The 19,878-nt window shown below is 40.8% G+C and overlaps 1 protein-coding gene across 1 annotated transcript in view; it reads right to left on the minus strand.

Annotated features, from left to right (window-relative positions):
• The window catches only part of LOC117533392 (coatomer subunit beta'-like), a 28,638-nt gene extending 10,981 nt beyond the window's left edge, over window positions 1-17,657 (minus strand). Inside the window, 17 exon segments of the mRNA XM_034197093.1 lie at window positions 50-257; window positions 1,276-1,406; window positions 2,689-2,832; window positions 2,928-3,034; window positions 3,111-3,199; window positions 4,699-4,809; window positions 5,024-5,223; window positions 8,797-8,939; window positions 9,386-9,485; window positions 10,988-11,134; window positions 15,039-15,187; window positions 15,272-15,398; window positions 15,494-15,528; window positions 15,531-15,579; window positions 16,053-16,190; window positions 17,124-17,225; window positions 17,552-17,657. Coding sequence (XP_034052984.1) covers window positions 50-257; window positions 1,276-1,406; window positions 2,689-2,832; window positions 2,928-3,034; window positions 3,111-3,199; window positions 4,699-4,809; window positions 5,024-5,223; window positions 8,797-8,939; window positions 9,386-9,485; window positions 10,988-11,134; window positions 15,039-15,187; window positions 15,272-15,398; window positions 15,494-15,528; window positions 15,531-15,579; window positions 16,053-16,190; window positions 17,124-17,126 — 1,881 coding nt within the window. The 5' untranslated portion in view covers window positions 17,127-17,225; window positions 17,552-17,657.
• Between the last annotated feature and the right edge of the window lie 2,221 nt (window positions 17,658-19,878).

Raw genomic sequence — 19,878 nt, forward strand, 5'->3', positions numbered from 1 at the left:
CACGACACTATAAACAAATAAACTAAACTGGATAGACTTTGTAGGATACCTGTTTCTCCAGGAAGTTGGCTACTCTGGTCCTCTGCTCCTTGGGGATTGTGGGTAACACCTTGTCGGCCGTGCTGAAGTCCCGCCTCATGACGGCCGTCTGGTACTCCAGCACGGACAGCAGCAGGGCGTAGCTGATGACGTTCAGCTCTTTGTCTCCGAGGTACAGGCGGTCGTCCTTGGGGATGTAGCCCAGCAGGTACATGGTCCTACACGTGACAAATAACTGTGTTTAAGGCACTGTTTTGAGATTGATTTCTTCTTTACTGGATATTAGGCTAATGGAGTATGAGAAAAAACAGATTTGACCAGGATGCATAACTGTAAATCTGAGGATGGCAGAGTGTTCATTGAAATTGGTAAACCAGGATGAGAAAATTGTTGTACATGTGTGGCGGCCATATACATTCTAAGATAAGATAATATGTACTTTATTGATTCACAAATTGGGAAATGTTTGCGTAGCAGCAGCATAAACAGAAACAAGGCATTGCACACAAGTAGAAATTAAAAGAGTAGGAATAAACAATTTGAACATTTAAACATCTCAAAATAGAAATAAAACAGCATTAAAAAGTAAAAAATATACAAGTAAATTAAATAACTTGTCTATGGTAGGGGTGAGGAATGCGTTTATCATCTTTTCACTGTAGGTTATTGTGTGTGTGTGTGTGTGTGTGTGCGACACTAGGTTATAAATACATTGAAGTTGTCTGAGGTCCTTACCACCAGCTGCTCTTGCAGTAATAAGTAGTGCACCTTTCTTACTGTCCTAATCTGCACACTGTAGTGACTGCTTTTCGTCTTTTGTTTACCGAGTTGTGTTCTCTGTATGTTATATGTCCGTGTGTAAGGATGTGTAACGTTGCTGCCTTCTTGGTCAGGTCAGCTTTGTAAATAAGATTGTATCTCAATGCTTTTATCTGGTTGAATAAAGGTTAAAAAATAAAAATCCCCTGCAGTTTTTAAATCGTATTTTTATTTGTTTGTTACGGAGAATGGTAGTATTTCTGTAGACCACACGTTGAAATGCAAACCTCGCGCAATCTCAATCACAACTGGTTATTATTCTACGAGAGCTTCATGTATGGATGTTATTCTGACCTTTTACAATCATTTGAAAGTATGCAACTATTGACTCGGGCTCTCTTGTCTGGATACAGCGAGTCAGACAGACCTCTCAGCGTTTAAATCGTTTCTTTAACAACATGGAAATACGCCTTGTACCTGTCCAGGTGAGCGATGGTGATGATCTCTCCTCCAACGTAGTAGTTGAGTCTGTTCAGAGAGCTGGTGTAGATGAAGCAGTCTCCCACCCAGACCCCCGTCTTCACCACCTCAGAGACCTCCCCCTGCACCTGGGCAGCAGGAAGAAACAGATGTAACGATTAATCAATTGCCTGAATTTTCAATGAATAAATTAACGAAGATATCCAGGATTAAAGTCACTCATGTGCACGATCAAAACTTGAATATTCTTTGAAATTTAAGCCACAAATTTACAAGAAAAAATGATATATATTGTCAAGGATCCACATAGCTTCACTTTCTAGTCAGCGCTCTGTTTGCCGTGTATCCTGCCTGTAGATTATTCCCTATTTTCATTTTTCAAAAGCAATCGGATTTAGCAAAACATGTATAGGTCATTTTAAACTATCTGCATCTTCCAGAACAATTTCAAGTGTTTTAAGAAGTTTTCTGTTACTGTAAATGTTGTCATGTGATTAAGTTACTGTTGTATATATTGATTGTTGTGTTTTTATCTTAACGGTCACCTATCATGCTATTTTTAGGCAATAGCACAGGTCTCTCAGATATATATAAAAATACATTAAAAACATGTCTATGAAATGTTTTGCTCAAAATACCAAACAGATCAGCCATTCTAGCCATGCCTCATATCCCTCTATTTCACTTCCTGTTTCAAAAGTGCTGATTTGGGAAATAAAGCTTTAAAAAGGAGGGGTCTGAGCTCATGAGGGACCCGGCAGCTACTGTCTAAACTAAATGCTGCCGTGATGAAACGCCATATCATGGATTATCAAGGATCTGAAACAGTCTGGAGCTCAAAGGCTTTCTCTCTTGCCGGTTATACCACAAGGTGAGTTCCTTTTTACTTCCTGCTTCTTCACACACATGCTCTCCAGTACAGGTTAGCTCCGAGTGTTAGCGATGCTAATGTAAACACCGACCATATTACGTCCAAAACAGTCGGGCATTGTTTCTGATAGCAACGTTTCTGATTGGGCCGTGGGTCCACATTTCAGATATTACGTCATATCGGACGCAAATCTGGATCAGCTCCGTTGTTCCCCCGTTTTTAGAGATTTGGGTACGGAGGAAAAGAGAGAGGGTTTTATTTCCTGACGCTGCGTGAGTTCCCCGACACACCGGGGACACAAAAAGTTCATTTTGCATGATAGGTCCCCTTTAATGTGTGCATATGTATAAATGTGTCTGTTATAGGATATACATATTTTATACATATTTGTATTTTTTGTATTCGGGATTGTGGGAAACGTTATTTCGATCTCTCTGCCTGTACACACAAACTGAAAGATTAACAATAAAGTTGACTTGACGCTCTGCAGGCCCATCCCTACACCTTTTTTCTTTTAAAGTAATAACTACAGGTGGTACCTCGAAGGCGCCCTCTATCCCGTCCTCGGTTACGTCTTCCTTGTTCTCCTGAGCCGCGGCCACTCTCTCCGGAAGGTAACGCAGCACAAAGAAAGACTCGTCTGTCGCGATGCACACCAGCTCCCCAGAGTCAGACCAGAAGATCTAAACACAGGAGGAAACAGACATTATAACATAATACATATATAATAGAAGGATGGATAATGTGGAGATGTGATCGCAGTGACGGTATGACCCACATGTTTGGGCTGGATCTCGATGCGGCGGATCAGCTCAGTGTTATCCCAGTCGTAGAAGGCCAGGCCGCTGTTTGACCTCACGCCCAGCAAGAAGCCTCCAAAGACACCTGAGGAACGCAGGATACACACATTTACATGCTGTGTCTAAAGGATAAAAGGACAACAATAAGAAATGAAACTCACCTTCAGCCCCAAAGTCAGGTTTAAATGTCTTCTTCTCTTTGAAGTTCTTAAAGATTTTGATCATACTGCCGCTCTCTCTCGCTGCATACCTGTGAAAACAATGCACACACTTAGTTATAATGTGCCGGACCACATTGGAGAGTGAAGATAATGACTCTTATTACATATATTGTACAGTTATAGCTAGGGCTGCACAATTAATCTACATTTGAATGAAAATACAAAAGGGTCTAGTGCAATATTCAAATTGCAGGAAGCACAATATTTGTTAAGAACTAAATATGTGTAAATATTTCTAAATGAAGTTTGCTACAGATCCTCTGACCAATATATATACACACACACACACCACACCATGATCATAATATTTATTTTAACAATAATTAGAATAACAATGCAACAATATTGTAAATCATATTGTAATTCCAGTTGATTTCTTTTGCAAAAAACGATATTTTTACAGGTTTTGCAGTCCTAGTTTTAGCTAGCTTAAAGGTCCCATGTCATCTCTACTGATCATATTTCCATTGTTGAGGTCTACTAGAATAAATGTATATTGTTCAATGTTCCAAACTCACATTGGTTTCTCATACAGCACCTCTGTATAGTATGTGTATTCACTCTCTGTCCTAAACGGCTTGTTGGAGCTCCTGCCCCCCCCCCTGTGAGCCCACTGTGCTCTGATTGGTCAGCTCGCCCACTCTGTTCTGATGAGTCCACCACCGTTACAGCGGAACATCAGTGATTATGTTTTACAATGGCGTTTGTTAGCAACCAGGAAATGACACCAGTAATGACAAACAGATGAGAATGCTGCGTGGGGTCTGGGTGCCGTGTTGGCGGGACGTTGCGGGTCTCGAGGAGCGGACAGTGTGAGCTGGCTTGCTGCGGGGGATCTGCGAGACACAGCCCGAGCACACACACCTGCAGCCTGGCTGTGAGTCTGCGTGTGTGCTCAGAACGAGCGCAGGCCGAGCCCCGCCGCGTCTCGCCGTCTCAGGCTGAGTTCAGGCTGAGAAATCCGCGGAGCTGCAGCTGAGAAAAGATTGAGTGTGTGTGTGTGTGAGGAAGTCCCACGTTACGTCACTATACCCAATACGTCACTGTACTTACTACACTATAAGAAGAAAACAATGGAAAGAGAGAAATGTCCAACGAGGCGTTCTGGGGCAGCACAGACAGGTCTTTTCTGTGTTAGAGTTTTACTCCCTACAGGGTGTACTTTGAGGGTTTGTGACTGCAGACCGTTTACATGCAGAACAACCTTCATAACAAACAAGGGGACGGGTGATAACCAGAAAAGCACGACATGGGACCTTTAAGAGATAGGTTGACGTTTTTTTTTAATGTATTTAGATGAGTAAACCAATACCACACTTATGTCTGCCTTAATATCAAGCTACTGTAAAGCCAGCCATTAGCCTAGCTTAGCATACAGTAGACTTGACAATACTCAAAGCAGGGGGAAACTTGTATGCCGAACATTGTATATGAAGACATCCCAGAACAATGTCAATCTTCTCATCTTATTCTCAGCAAGAAGGCGACTAGGTGTGTTTCCAAACAAACTCTTCCTTTAAGAACTCACTGTGAGGAGTCGTGGGCCCAGACGAACTCCTGAGCCGAGCCGAAGCTCTTGTTCCTCAGAGCCACGGCGGTGTAGATGATATACTCTCCGTCGCCACACACCACTACAAATCTGCAAATCAACAAAACACATTCATATTTAAGTACAACATACATTTAAAAAATATCACAGTAAACAGGTTTATATTATAACCATATATGTTTTTCTTATAGTTATAAAGTCGACAGAAACTGTTCTCAACTGAGAAATGTATCTGTATCTCTTTTACACTGTGGACATTTTCTACAATACTTGAGTCATGTACATTCCCTTCCTGGGGTCTCACCTCCCGTTGGGGCTGTGCTGGATGGTCTGGGGGAAGATCTCACAGCTTCCCATGTCCTTGACGCCCAGAGACAGCCTCTCCCCGTCCTTCACCTCCGCCTCCCCCATGGTCTTCAGGTTGGCCTGCTGCACCTCGGAGTGACGCGCCCACATCACCTTCCCACTGGAGTCCATGGACATGGCCGGCTCCTCCCGTCCCATCTGAGCAGAGATAAGGGGGGGGAGAGGAGGTAAGGTAAGGGTCCAAGATGTCAAAAGTACACACATCCTTTACTCAAGTAGAAGTACAGATATTCGTGTTTAAAAATACTCTGGTAAAAGTAGATGTACCGACTAAACTTCTTTACTCAAGTAAAAGTAAAGGCTTTGAAATGTACTTCAGTAAAAAGTACCCATAACTAGCAGCTGCTTTAAAGAGTACCTGACCTCCCTTTATATTAATAGAACAATAATGTCATTGTTAGCTAATGAATGTTTCCATGCTGAACAACGGCAACATGACAACGTTTCCATTGGTCCCTCTTCTTTAGAGAAGACCAGGAAATGATGGATACACGGATCGTGTTCAAATCAATAGGCACGCAATGACTCTAAAGAATAATGATCACGCACCAAACACACATTCAGACTAAAGGAACCAGCTGTTTGGGAAATGTGAGAAGTAGAAAGTACAGGTATTTGTGTTCAACATGTAAGAAGTAGAAAGTACAGGTATTTCAGTTCAACATGTAAGAAGTAGAAAGTACAGGTATTTGTGTTCAACATGTGAGAAGTAGAAAGTACAGGTATTTGTGTTCAACATGTAAGAAGTAGAAAGTACAGGTATTTGTGTTCAACATGTAAGAAGTAGAAAGTACAGGTATTTGAGTTCAACATGTAAGAAGTAGAAAGTACAGGTATTTGTGTTCAACATGTAAGAAGTAGAAAGTACAGGTATTTGTGTTTAACGTGTGAGAAGTAGAAAGTACAAGTATTTGAGTTCAACATGTAAGAAGTAGAAAGTACAGGTATTTGTGTTCAACATGTGAGAAGTAGAAAGTACAGGTATTTGAGTTCAACATGTAAGAAGTAGAAAGTACAGGTATTTGAGTTCAACATGTAAGAAGTAGAAAGTACAGGTATTTGAGTTCAACATGTGAGAAGTAGAAAGTACAGGTATTTGAGTTCAACATGTAAGAAGTAGAAAGTACAGGTATTTGAGTTCAACATGTAAGAAGTAGAAAGTACAGGTATTTGTGTTCAACGTGTGAGAAGTAGAAAGTACAGGTATTTGAGTTCAACATGTAAGAAGTAGAAAGTACAGGTATTTGTGTTCAACGTGTAAGAAGTAGAAAGTACAGGTATTTGAGTTTAACATGTAAGAAGTAGAAAGTACAAGTATTTGTGTTCAACATGTAAGAAGTAGAAAGTACAGGTATTTGTGTTCAACATGTAAGAAGTAGAAAGTACAAGTATTTCAGTTCAACATGTAAGAAGTAGAAAGTACAGGTATTTGAGTTTAACATGTAAGAAGTAGAAAGTACAAGTATTTGAGTTCAACATGTAAGAAGTAGAAAGTACAGGTATTTGAGTTCAACATGTAAGAAGTAGAAAGTACAAGTATTTGAGTTCAACATGTAAGAAGTAGAAAGTACAGGTATTTGTGTTCAACATGTAAGAAGTAGAAAGTACAGGTATTTGTGTTCAACATGTAAGAAGTAGAAAGTACAAGTATTTCAGTTCAACATGTAAGAAGTAGAAAGTACAGGTATTTCAGTTCAACATGTAAGAAGTAGAAAGTACAGGTATTTGTGTTCAACATGTAAGAAGTAGAAAGTACAAGTATTTCAGTTCAACATGTAAGAAGTAGAAAGTACAGGTATTTGTGTTCAACATGTGAGAAGTAGAAAGTACAGGTATTTGAGTTCAACATGTAAGAAGTAGAAAGTACAAGTATTTGAGTTCAACATGTAAGAAGTAGAAAGTACAGGTATTAGTTTTCAAAATGTAAGAAGTAGAAAGTACAGGTATTTGTGTTCAACATGTGAGAAGTAGAAAGTACAGGTATTTGTGTTCAACATGTAAGAAGTAGAAAGTACAGGTATTTGAGTTCAACATGTAAGAAGTAGAAAGTACAGGTATTAGTGTTCAAAATGTAAGAAGTAGAAAGTACAGGTATTTGTGTTCAACATGTAAGAAGTAGAAAGTACAGGTATTTGTGTTCAACATGTAAGAAGTAAAAGTAAAAAGTCGTCGGAAAAATAAATAGTGGAGTAAAGTACTGATACCAGAAAAATGTACTTAAGTACAGCAACGAAGTATTTGTACTCCACTACTTCCCACCTCTGGTAAGGAACGTTTATTTATCAAGTGTTTTTTTTCATCATGTATCGTGTCTTGATATGTGTCCATGTTGATGTTACACATGGAGCTGCTGTGATGCAAGTCAAATGTCAGACTTGATCTGACCAATAAAGTATTATCGTATCGTAAGTACTCATTAATTAAGAGTAAGAGATACTCTATTACTCCCTGGGGGGAATTTCAATGTTCACTATGGTGTTATTCACAATACATCACACACAAGACATTTAAAAACATCAGCAAGGACTTTTTTTCAAGGACTGGTTTGGGCATTTCTTCTGACATTTATAAACCAAACGAGATTTCACAATAATGAGTTGCAGCCCTGATGATTTCCTAAGTCAGCCGCTTCCTGCTGCTGTCCACAGGGGCCCATTAACAAAAGAGGGCTTTCCAATAGTCTATCGATTGGTCTGTACTCTAAATGTGAAAGTGGCTAAAGAAGGGAAACAGGCTTATGTGTATTTTTACCAGGGAAAGAGAAGCCCTTGTTCTTTGAACGGTTGAGTGTTGAAGAGAGAAAAAATAAACGGCATAAATGATACTCTTGCCTGGATAATGGACTTTTATTCTGCCTCAGAATTGCTACCTGTAGCATCAGTAGCAGTTCAATTGTGACACCGTTAGACCTTTTATGGTTTAAGTTCCCACTACAAGTACAAGACATATAGAGAAATGCTATACACTACATCCATCCATCTTCTCCCGCTTATCCGTGGTCGGGTCTCGGGGGTAGCAGTTCCAGCAGAGAGCCCCAAACGTTCCTTTCCCCTCATCAACCAGCTCTGACTGGGGGATCCCAAGGCGCTCCCAAGCCAGCGAAGAGATATAATCCCTCCACCTGGTCCTAGGTCTACCCCTTGGTCTCTTCCCAGCAGGACGTGCCTGGAACACCTCCCTAGGGAGGCGCCCAGGTGGCATCCTTACTAGGTGCCCAAACCACCTCAACTGGCTCCTTTCACTACACTACAAAAACTCAAAATCTTGTATGTGTCTAATATCTAGTCAGAATATGTCTCTACACCCTAAGTAACACTGCAGTGAGATATCAGGTCTTGTTTTTAGACAATGCATCATCTTGTTGAGTCAAATAATCTTATTTTGAGTTGTATCTCAGATGAAACATGTTTTTTTACATATTTATTAGAAAGTCTAACATCATGAAACAGAAACACTTTTGAGTATTAGCGGCTTATATTGTAACACAGCATTTCCTAATTCTGGTCAAATATAGTTCAAAATGTTTTCTCCGACTTAATTACAAGATCTGATTTACCTAAATATCCCTTCTTATTTCAAGTTCTCTTACCAAGCACATTTTCACTTGTTCTATTGGCAGATTTTTGTTCTTATTTCAAGTGAAAACACCTTGTTTTTATTATTGTTTAACTTGTTTTTGGAGCAGCATTTCTTCCAGTGTAAGTGATGTACCTTGATGATGATGCTGCCTTCATCGTAGCCCAGCGCCACACTGTTGGACCCCGCCTGTCCAGAGATACACCAGACCCGCTCCATGCCGTAGTTCAGAGTGTTCTCCAGCCGGTAGGTGTTGGAGTGCCACACCCGAACAGTGCCTGTGGGTAGTCAGAATCAAAACACTTCATTTTCCCGGGGGGAATTGGATGCTGTGACAGTTGGCCCGTTTTAAAATGAAATAAAAGATTAAAAAAACTATAAATACATCAAATATATTACAAATATTTATTTTAAAGTGCAATAATAACATGAAATATATTTTTTAACCATACGATGTCCACTAAGTAGTTAAAGTAAAAAGTGAAATAAAATAATAATATCCAATAAAAAGATGAAAGAAAATAAAAACACAGCTATTATATATAAATACGTTAAATTAAAAGGTTCAATGCAAAGATAAAATAAAGTTAAAATGAAGAAGTTAAGGTCAAATGTGCACACTGTATATAACGTGTATATTAGTATTAATCACATAACAACAAAGAGGTCAAATGTAACCAAGATGTTGTGGTGTTTTTGTAACTTGTTGAAATACACGACGTACCGTCCTCGGAGCCGGTGAGGATGATTGGCAGCTCGGGGTGGAAACACACGCAGGTCACATTCTGGGCGTGACCCTCCAACGTCTGAACACACGTTTTGTTCTGGAGGATGGATGGACACACACACACACACACACACACACACACACACACACACACACACACACACACACACACACACACACACACACACACACACACACTTTATGTCACTCATAACATTGCACCAGGCTTTTTAGAAGTAAACATCTCAGGTTAAGAAAAATAGACACATGCTTTCTGCTCCACTGGAGTTAACGGAAGTTACATTACATTACTTTACATTTAGCTGACGCTTTTATCCAAAGCGACTTACAATAAGTACATTCGACCAGGAAGACACAACCTTGAAGAAAACAGAATCATAAAAGTACATCAGGTTTCATAGAGCCAAACATTTCAAGTGCTACTCAACTGGCTTTAGATAAGCCAGCCCTTTATTAGTATAAAAGTGCTTTGTTAATAAATCTATCGCTCGAAGTGGAGTCGAAAGAGATGAGTTTTCAGTCTGCGCCGGAAGGTGTGTAAGCTATCTGCTGTCCTGATTTCAATGGGGAGCTCATTCCACCATCTTGGAGCCAGGATAGCAAACCCACGTGTTTTTGCTGATGGGAACTTGGGTCCCCTTCGCAGCGAGGGCGCAGCGAGCCGTTTGGTTGATGCAGAGCGTAGTGCACGTGCTGGGGTGTACGGTTTAACCATGTCCTGGATGTAGGAAGGGCCAGATCCATTCGCAGCATGGTAAGCAAGTACCAGTGTCTTGAAGTGGATTCTAGCAGTTACCGGAAGCCAGTGAAGGCAGCGGAGGAGCGGAGTGGTGTGGGAGAATTTAGGAAGGTTGAAGACCAGACGAGCCGCTGCATTCTGGATGAGCTGCAGAGGTCGGATGGCACATGCAGGTAGACCAGCCAGGAGGGAGTTGCAGTAGTCTAGGCGTGAGATGACGAGAGCCTGGACCATAACCTGAGTCGCTTTCTGAGTCAGCTGGGGACGTATCTTCCTGATGTTGTAAAGCGTGTATCTGCAGCAGCGGGTTGTAGCAGCGATGTTTGCAGTGAAGGACAGGTTGTTATCTAGGGTCACACCCAGATTCCTTGCAGTCTTTAAGTTGAAAGTGAAACTGATATGGTGCATTAAATAAATACATCTTGCTTTAATTAAAGCTACTTTCCTGCTATTCTTATACTTATGTGATGAAAACCATGTGTCGCTCACTTGCAGATATGTACAGCTCAGTTATGGATTCATTTACTTAATATAGAAGATTGACAAGAAAGATATTTGTTCAAACTGGACGTCTTGACTGTCTGGAAAAAGAAATATGTATTCTTAATGATAGAGAAGTTTAGTTCAATTGTATTTCATACTGTCCTTTTAACAAGAAACAGTGCAATTATTTTCTTTAGTGGATAAATACAGACGGGTGAGGCAGAAAGACTGCGTTGGCTTTATATATTAAACATGTGTATCAGAAAGTTATTTGTAGGACCTGAGAGGTGGGAAAAGCCATTTATCAGGATTAGGTTCAGGCTAGAAGCCATTTATTTTAGAGTACAGTTCATTACCTGATAATCCCAGATCTTGACCAGGCGGTCGTCGGCCCCCGATATGAGGTAGGGCTTGTCTCCTCCGTTGTAATAATCGATACAGTTCACTCCCTTCTCGTGGCCCTCCAGAGTGAAGTTGGGGGTCTTGGAGCCGAGCTGCCACACCTGCAAGGAAAGAAAAAAGGGTACGGCAAGTTTATTATACAGCACTTTTCAACACAAGGCAATTCAAAGTGCTTTACAAAAACTTAGGGCTGTCAAACGATTACAATTTTTAATCAGATTAATCACAGCTTAAAACTTAATTAATCATGATTAATCACCGTTTATGTATATTGTTGTGGGAATGGAAAGATAAATGAAAGAAGGCGGATATATCCATTTAACATACGTTTATTATAACATTGTTCTGTGTGTCAAAATGAAAGACAGCCCACACACCTATCAATCATCAAACCGTGGGGTCTTATTTCATTACGTGTTGATTTCTATCAACACGTAATGTTGCATCGATGTATATAGAGATGTACTACAGCAAAAGTATTCTCCGTCGGGACTTCCTGCAACAACACCACGCCGTTATCTTGATTCTGATTGGCCAGGAGACATTATCAAAGATGTTCTATTGAGAAGACGATCATTACGTGACAAAAGTTTTCAACACTGTTTCTAGTCTTCGGTATTTCCAGACGAGTGGCTGAAATCAATCTGACTAACTGCCGTCTGTGCAATTTACTCCGCGCGAGTTAGCGGACTTTATTTAGCTTACTTTAACATCATTTCTCATGGTGGGGCTAAGCCATTTCTTGGTATGGGTGTAGCCTACCCCAGCCATACCCTGGCGCTGCCACTGGTGGGACGTATGGGGCGGGCCATTCTGCACATGCGTTAAATGCGTTAAATATTTTAACGCAATTAATTCAAAAAATTAATTACCGCCGTTAACGCGATAATTTTGACAGCACTAATTTAAATGAAAGACATTAAGAAAACACATTCAAAAGCAAAGATAACAACACATGAATAACACAGGCACTTCTGGGTGGAGTATGTGGGTGGGATCAGACACAATTTATTTTTGCCTGTCTGATAATGAACTGCTCGCATATGTTTTGGACAGATGGGTGTTTCTTAACCCCCATCATTTTCATAGCAGTCTGAACCAGGCGAGCGATCTGTGACTGACTGCACTGTCAAGTTACCGTACCAGGCAGTGATACCATACCATCCTTCTCTTTCATCCATTTTGCATCCCAAGTCAACATATGTTCCCGTTACCCGAACCCATCTTTGACCTTTAAACCACTTAGGATATTTAAACCTTAGATAGGTAGTAGGGTAGAACAAAGAGGACGGGTTTTGTAAGGGCCTGATCGAGATAATTTAAAGCTCTCCATCTCTGAGAAGTGGTGTTGGGAGTGAGGGTGTAGAAAAGTCCCCTGACTGAGAGGCAGCGCTGCTTTCAATTCTGTTTCTCTGATTTGTTTGCGTGAAAGAAAACCGGCGTATAATTCGTTTTTCCTGCTAGAAAAATAAGTAATTAACATGCGATTTATTTAAGTATAATGTTAAAAAGTAATCTACCAGAGTGCCTTTATTCCAGAGAGGGTGTTACATTGAGAGATAGAGGGGAAGACATTGCCTGAAAACTTCGGCGGGCTCGGGTTTCGAACCCACCTACTAGCTACTGTAGTGACAACTCCTGTCATTGATTGCATCTCTGCGTGAATGATTAGATCATTTCACCTAAATGAAATCAAATGATGTTGTCGGTTAAATTAGCTTCACATGTACTGAGTTCTGAACTTGCCATTTAGATCTAGAAAGGCCTTGGGGCTATGTTGTTTGATTAAACACAATATATGCACTCCACTATGCTGTCGTAGTATTTACTGGATCTGAAGCTCATATTTCAAGCCATCTTGATCCCGGCCCCTTGCTTTGGATCATTGTCATCAACCGGCCCCATTCCAAACTAATTGAATAGCCCTGGTCTAAGCCCATAGTTGCTTTTACATCATAGTGTTTTTCGCGAGTACAGCTTGAAATTATTTGACAAACTATAAAAAGGGAATCATTCTTATCACCCCCCACATTTCCTGTTCACTCTTTGCATAGAAGCCATGATAGATCTTTTGGGTTACAGTAGTTGCGGTTGAACTTGTCTTTGCTATATTTTCTCAACTTCATTCATAACACATGGAAAAGCTTGTTATTTGCTGTGGTTCAATATGCTGTATATAGGCTTTTATCCATTCACAATTTGTAGCAACATAGATTCATATATTAACCATTTATCTGTATCCGTCTCTCTGTCTGTAAAGCAAATGTCTCCGCCCCTTCTTTCTGTCACTATTACTTTCATTTTTAACTTGAAGTGCAGCACAAACCTTCTTTCTTTTGTCTGTCTTACACACATTTGCTTGTGTGTGTGTGTGGCCTAGCATTACTATACTTGTGGGGACCTAAATCTGTTTACACAGTGACGTGTGGGGACTCGCCGCCCTTATGGGGACAAAATGGAGGTCCCTATGAGGGGATTCATTAATTTTAGGGTGAAGACTTGGTTAGGGTTAGGCATGTGTTGGTTATGGTTAAGGTTAGGGTAAGTCTCCAGGAAATGCATGTAAGTCAATGTAATGTCCTCTGAATTTATGTATACATGGTATATGTGTGTGTGTGTCAGAGTTCCCGTTAGAATAATTTTTCGCCGGTCAACATGTCCGTTAAAGTTGAATTCTTCCAGACAAAAAGTGCCGGTTAAAGGTCTTCTTTGTTATTTATTGAGCTTTAAAACAAATGGATATGATTCAATATTAAACAAACTAATTATAGTAGATTAACTACATTATTCAAAAGTGAACAGTAACTTACAATAACACGGGAATAATAAACGGAGCGCTCTCTCCCTCTCCTGACAGCCCGTCAGTATCATGCAGCTCGCGGATCCAGTAATGAGTGACCCGACAGTAAAACTAAACATATCTATAACTAGTTACGGTAGTTTGAGAGGTAATTAAAATAGCTACGTGTGATATTCTAACCTGAGGTGTGTGTTTTGTTCCGCTCACCGCTGCAGGTGATCATGCAGAGCTGCGTGTCGACTCGTCAGCAGCAGCTGATCTCTCTCTCCCGTCAGATTAGACTTCACTCGCGTTTATGTCCATATCGATCAGAGCTAGTTCTAGCTAATGATATGACTACCTGCTTATTAAAAGACACCTCAACAATAAGTGTCGCTATGCAACTGGGTGAGGCCACAAAGTATAGCTCAGCATTATGCATTTCTTTACATGCCCACCGGAACCCCGAGGCATTACCAACAGATCAACGCACAATCAACCCATCCAGGACATCTCTTTCTCCACATTAAGTGTTAGACATTAGAATTGACTATTATTGTCTGTCACATACTCTTTTGTCTGTCACATCAGTGGCGCAACTGATGCGGTATTGGGCTAAAGGGAAATTATTTTGACCGGAGAGATTTAGATTTGCCGGCTAACGGGAACTCTGGTGTGTGTGTGTGTGTGTGTGTGTGTGTGTGTGTGAGAGAGAGTATGTGTGTGTGTGAGAGAGAGTATGTGTGTGTGTGAGAGAGAGATTGTGTGTGTGTGAGAGAGAGATTGTGTGTGTGTGTGTGTGTGTGTGTGTGTGTGTGTGTGTGTGTGTGTATGAGAGAGAGATTGTGTGTGTGTGAGAGAGAGTATGTGTGTGTATGAGAGAGAGATTGTGTGTGTGTGAGAGAGAGATTGTGGTGTGTGTGTGTGTGTGTGTGTGTGAGAGAGAGATTGTGTGTGTGTGAGAGAGAGATTGTGTGTGTGTGTGTGGTGTGTGTGTGTGTGGTGTGTGTGTGTGTGTGTGCTGTGTGTGTATGAGAGAGAGATTGTGTGTGTGTGAGAGAGATTGTGTGTGCGTGTGTGTGTGTGTGAGAGAGAGATTGGTGTGTGTGTGTGTGTGTGTGTGTGTGTGTGGTATGGTGTGTGTGTGGTGTGTGTGTGATGTGTGGTGTGTGTGTGTGTGGTGTGTGTGTGTGTGTGTGTGTGTGTGTGTGTGTGTGTGTGTGTACCTTAATGGTTCTGTCCAGAGAGGCGCTGGCAAACTGATTGTTGTCTTTGGGGTTGATGACGATCTGCATGACGTAGTGAGTGTGTCCCTCAAACACCTGACTGCACGTCCACTTCCTCTCCCAGTCCCACAGCTTGATCAACATGTCATCTGAAAACATACGATGTTGAGTGTTTTGCAAATACGCCCCGACTTTTGTAGTTTAAAAAAGGTGTTCATGTGGTTCTTCCTTACCGCTGCTGGTGAGGATATAGGGCTGGCTGGGATGCACCACGATGCAGCGGATGTAGTCGGAGTGAGCCTCGAACATGTGAACTCGCTCCAGAGTGTTGTAATTAAACACTCGGATCTGCATATCATCCTGCGGACAGACAGACCAACAAGTGAGATTATTCCCAGACAAAAACACTGATACAAATACAAATAATGACCCTTTATTTGAAGCACAATACTCACTGCTCCGGCGATGACCCAGTGCTTCCTGGCTACAACTTGGCCACTCTGACAGGCAGGTCACACAGCTCGAAGGTTTTCACCATCATCTACACACACAGCAGATAGTACACATCACACACACTTTCTATCCATCAGATCATCGTAAGGAAAATAAAATATGAACTGATTGTGTGTGTGAATTGAACTCAAGGAACACCTGAACTTTTTAAAGAACATCCATAACATTCATCTGTTTGCAACTTATATATATCAATATTCCAACTACTTGTATATATAGACTATTCTATTCTTGCACTATTTCTATTATATCCTATTTTTTTGTACTTTCTTGCACTATTATCTGTTTTATTGTGTTGCACTGTTAGCCTGTGACCTAAGATTTTCATTGTCATAACCACACCGTAGCATGACAATAAAAGCCTTGAATCCTGGAACTTGAACCTTGAATTAATGACTGTGCTTAGGCGAGTGATCAGACATGTGTTTGAGTGTGTAGAGGAGTGTGTAGATTAGTGTGTAGAGGTGTGTGTAGAGGAGTGTGTAGGTGGATGATAGTAACCTGTGTCTCATGGTTCCACACCACCACGGTGCCGCTGTACAGACTGGCCACCATCCAGGGCTCAGTGGGGTGCAGGTCGGTGCTCTTCACCCGGTCTGAGCGAGCCGACAGCTTCCGCTTAATGTCCAACCGCAGAGGCTAGGAAGTAACATAAGGGAAAAATATATATAAAAAGATAGCCGCTCTCAACAGGGAGTTGTCCTTTTATAAAAGATTGTTGAAGCACTCAAATCAAATCTAAATGTATTCAAATATCTCACTATCACAAGAGAAGCCCTTGTCTCTGGGGGGTTTACAGGGTACACACATCAACAACATTACATGACTAAGATTAAAAACACATACACGTATAACAGACAACCTGAATGACATATGTATGTAATTTGCTGTATTGAAAAATTGTAATGTCACTTTGAGCTAGCCTTAACCATAAGATGTATTATTAAGGAAAGTCTTTAACCCACTCTTAAATGTGGATAGGTAGTCTGGCTTCCTAACAAATACCTGACTTGACTCAATAGGCAATATGTACAATATTATAGTCTATGAGGCATTGTTTTGCATTAAATACACTTAATTCAATGACTTTTATTTCGTAAGGCATATTATTGTTCATGTTTTGGAGATAGGAGGCCCTAAAGGAGGGGGTGTGTCTGTCAATACTTCCCATTCCAGATTTAATATGCATGCCTGCTCCACAATGACTTTCAGTTAAAGCCTGTCAATGAAAATAAGTAGCTTTTGCTTTGTGTCCTTTGAAATGGCATGAATAGGCCTAAAAACCTCTTGTAAACACATCTAAAAAGTTTGTCATAACAACGTACAAATGAGGAATGATCTTTTCTGCTGGTTTTCACTTTGTGTCATGAAATATGTGCAGTTTTGGGGTTTTGTTGTCGCATGCATAGATGTACTGTACAGTGTACTTTGAATGGAGTTTGTTATTCTGAAGGTTTGTGGACAGTGTAGCTTCGCACACGGTGTCGCGTGCCACTGACGCAGAGCAACCGAACAACAATCAACACATAAACAAAGTTATTGCGAAGCTTTGTGTTTGTTTAATTCTCCTACCATGGTTCCACGTCAGTGAGTCTCAGCCGTGCTGTCCGGTGAAATAATCCGCTTCCCTGTTGCCCTCGTCGGGCTTCTCTTAAACTCAACCTGGAGAGAAAACTGTGACCAAGCGAACATGAGTAAAAACATTGAGACTTCCGGTTTTAGTTTCACAATAAGAGTCAAACTGGTTCTCTGAAAATGTTGACGTTGAAAAATGACGTTATTGCACAATATACATATCAAACTCTAACATGGTTTTATGCGTGGTGACTACAAGCCAAAACATGCAGATGCTGTCTTTTAAGTAAAACATTTGAACACCTTACAAGTAGCCCTTTCTTTTACGATGTAATGGTAATAAATGCAATGCTTTTATTTTGAAGTCAATAGGCCCCGACTCTAGCCGTTTCCGGTTAGAATCGCTCCACTGCTGTGTGACTTGCCGCATTTTCTTTTGGCGACGTGGATCCTCAGCGCTTCCTGTGAGAGGCTTAGGATCCGGCTGCTGAGCAGAAGAACACGTTGTACCTGCCCTGCAAACACACAACACTCAAACTACACCGAGGTTATTTATATTATAAATCACTTAAGGGCAGTAACTAAGTACCCTACATTTACTTAATTAGGCTACTGTACTTATAACATTTTGAATTAGGCTGATCACTTCCATTTCCTGCTGTTTTACAGTTTTACTCCGCTACAGTTGAGAGAAAATAGGCCTATTTACATTTGATCTGACATGCAGCTAGTTTCTTTAAAGATAGGCTACGAATGAATAATACAAAATACAATTAACTCTCGTTTTACCATGTGTCATTAAAGTTAGAGAAACACTTTATTGATCCCGACCCTTGGCCAAATTGTTTACCTATCTGACAGCCCTTAATTATATGGTTAAAAAAAACAATCATTAATGCATTAATAGTTAGTATTTAATAACATACATTACTCTCAAAGTTCTGCAGTAATAAGTCTACTTCAACTTTACAGTTTTTCTCGATTGCTAACACACTAAAATTCTACATAAAGCACAATTATTTTAACTGACACTCAAAGAGCAAAACATCGGCTCAAATCTCCAAAACTTTAAACACGGTTTCAGCTTTTCACACAATTTGCAAATCAACATGGCACTTTGTGCAAACCACTGCACACGTCTCTCCACGTGAGACACAGCAATCTGACATAACGTGTTAGCACATACCACTGATATTCAAAATGCCTCACACATGGACCAATGATCAAGAAACACGTTCCACCTGACCAAACACTTGATAGCATAATTGTTGGCTCATCAATCAGGATGTTAGCACTATAAAAGACCACAGGTGAGTACTTTCTTACAGCAACAATGGAAGCCAACATGGAAGCAAGATCAAGAGGAAGAGGAAGAGCAAGAGGAAGAGGAAGAGGAAGAGGTGGGTGAGAGTGAGAGGAGGAAGAAGAGGTGGGTGAGAGTGAGAGGAGGAAGAATGAGAGGTAGAGCTGGAGGGAGAGGACGTGGACAAATAAGAATACTCTCTAATGAAATGTTATCAACCATGGTGTGTCGATGAGAGGCTGGACAGAGGGTTCAGCCTAAGCCGATTTACTGTCGCCTCTGTAATCCGGCCACTTAGACTTGAAAACAGGTTAGTTCCCAGTTTATAGCTCTGCATAACTCATGATATATCAGAGCTTATATCTGTTGTGTGAAACGTATTGACTTCATTACTGTAATTGAATTGTTGGCATGTTGCAGACTATAACTGTACAGACATCCTGCACAATGTACTGTGGTAAACTTACTTGTATGCGACACACACACTGACCGACCACTATGTCTTTGTTGTTTATCTGAAGGACTGAGAAACAAAGAGGTGGAAGGCTAAGGGTTTTCAATGAGGCAGGAAGCAGCAGCTACTAACTGGGTTTTGGCAAACAATGCATCCCACTTAGAGAGATCCGAAGCAGAGTAGCTATGTGCTGAGATGCTGCACAATGTTATCTTTGAATAAAATGTGATTTCTTTCAACAACTCATTTTGTATTTCTTCATTTACTGTATTTCTGTAAACTCAAGCAATCTCTCTCTGCAGAACCCTCTCTGTACAGAGCACAGCCCATAACAGATGGAAGTGCTTTAGAGTATGCTCAGCAGTGTGTAGCTGGGTGGTCAAACCATATAGTATTAAGAATGAAGTGTGTTATATTCGGTGCTAAAGTTTGCATTTGGTAAGTGCTTATGTAGTTTTAAGAATTGTTTTATTGCAGAAATGTATTGTACCAACCGCATTGGTATAACAAAGCAATCATATTTTCCATTTTCAGTAACAACAAAACAGCGGATTCAGAACATACTAATGCAGTTGGCGGTTTTAAAACACATCCATGGGCGAGATAACAAGAAATGCAATATTCATGCTAGAAACAAGAGGGCAGTCCAGGACAAAGAAAACATTTCCATAGCAAATTGAAGAAAACACTAACAGTAATGTATTAGTCTTAACTGAGCTATTCAGAAGGGCTGGGAGAGAAGTTCCGAGACAGGCCGCCCGCTCCATAGAAAGCCAGGCTGGAGTGTCCTCCTCAGTGCCCTCAGTGAGGGTACCACTTCTCCAGAAAGCCAGAATGTTTAAATGTGCTGCCCAGTAATAACAACAAGATAAAAGTTACAGGATTAACAGTATTGATCATTCATCCCACACCTTCATCCTCACCCAGACCTCTTAAGTGTCTCATCACTGGAGCCCAGGCCTTATCAAACACTCTCCCCCTTCCTGCATTCTTGA

The sequence above is a fragment of the Gymnodraco acuticeps genome, unplaced genomic scaffold, assembly GCF_902827175.1.
Source record: "Gymnodraco acuticeps unplaced genomic scaffold, fGymAcu1.1, whole genome shotgun sequence".
NCBI classification, from domain to species: Eukaryota; Metazoa; Chordata; class Actinopteri; order Perciformes; family Bathydraconidae; genus Gymnodraco; species Gymnodraco acuticeps.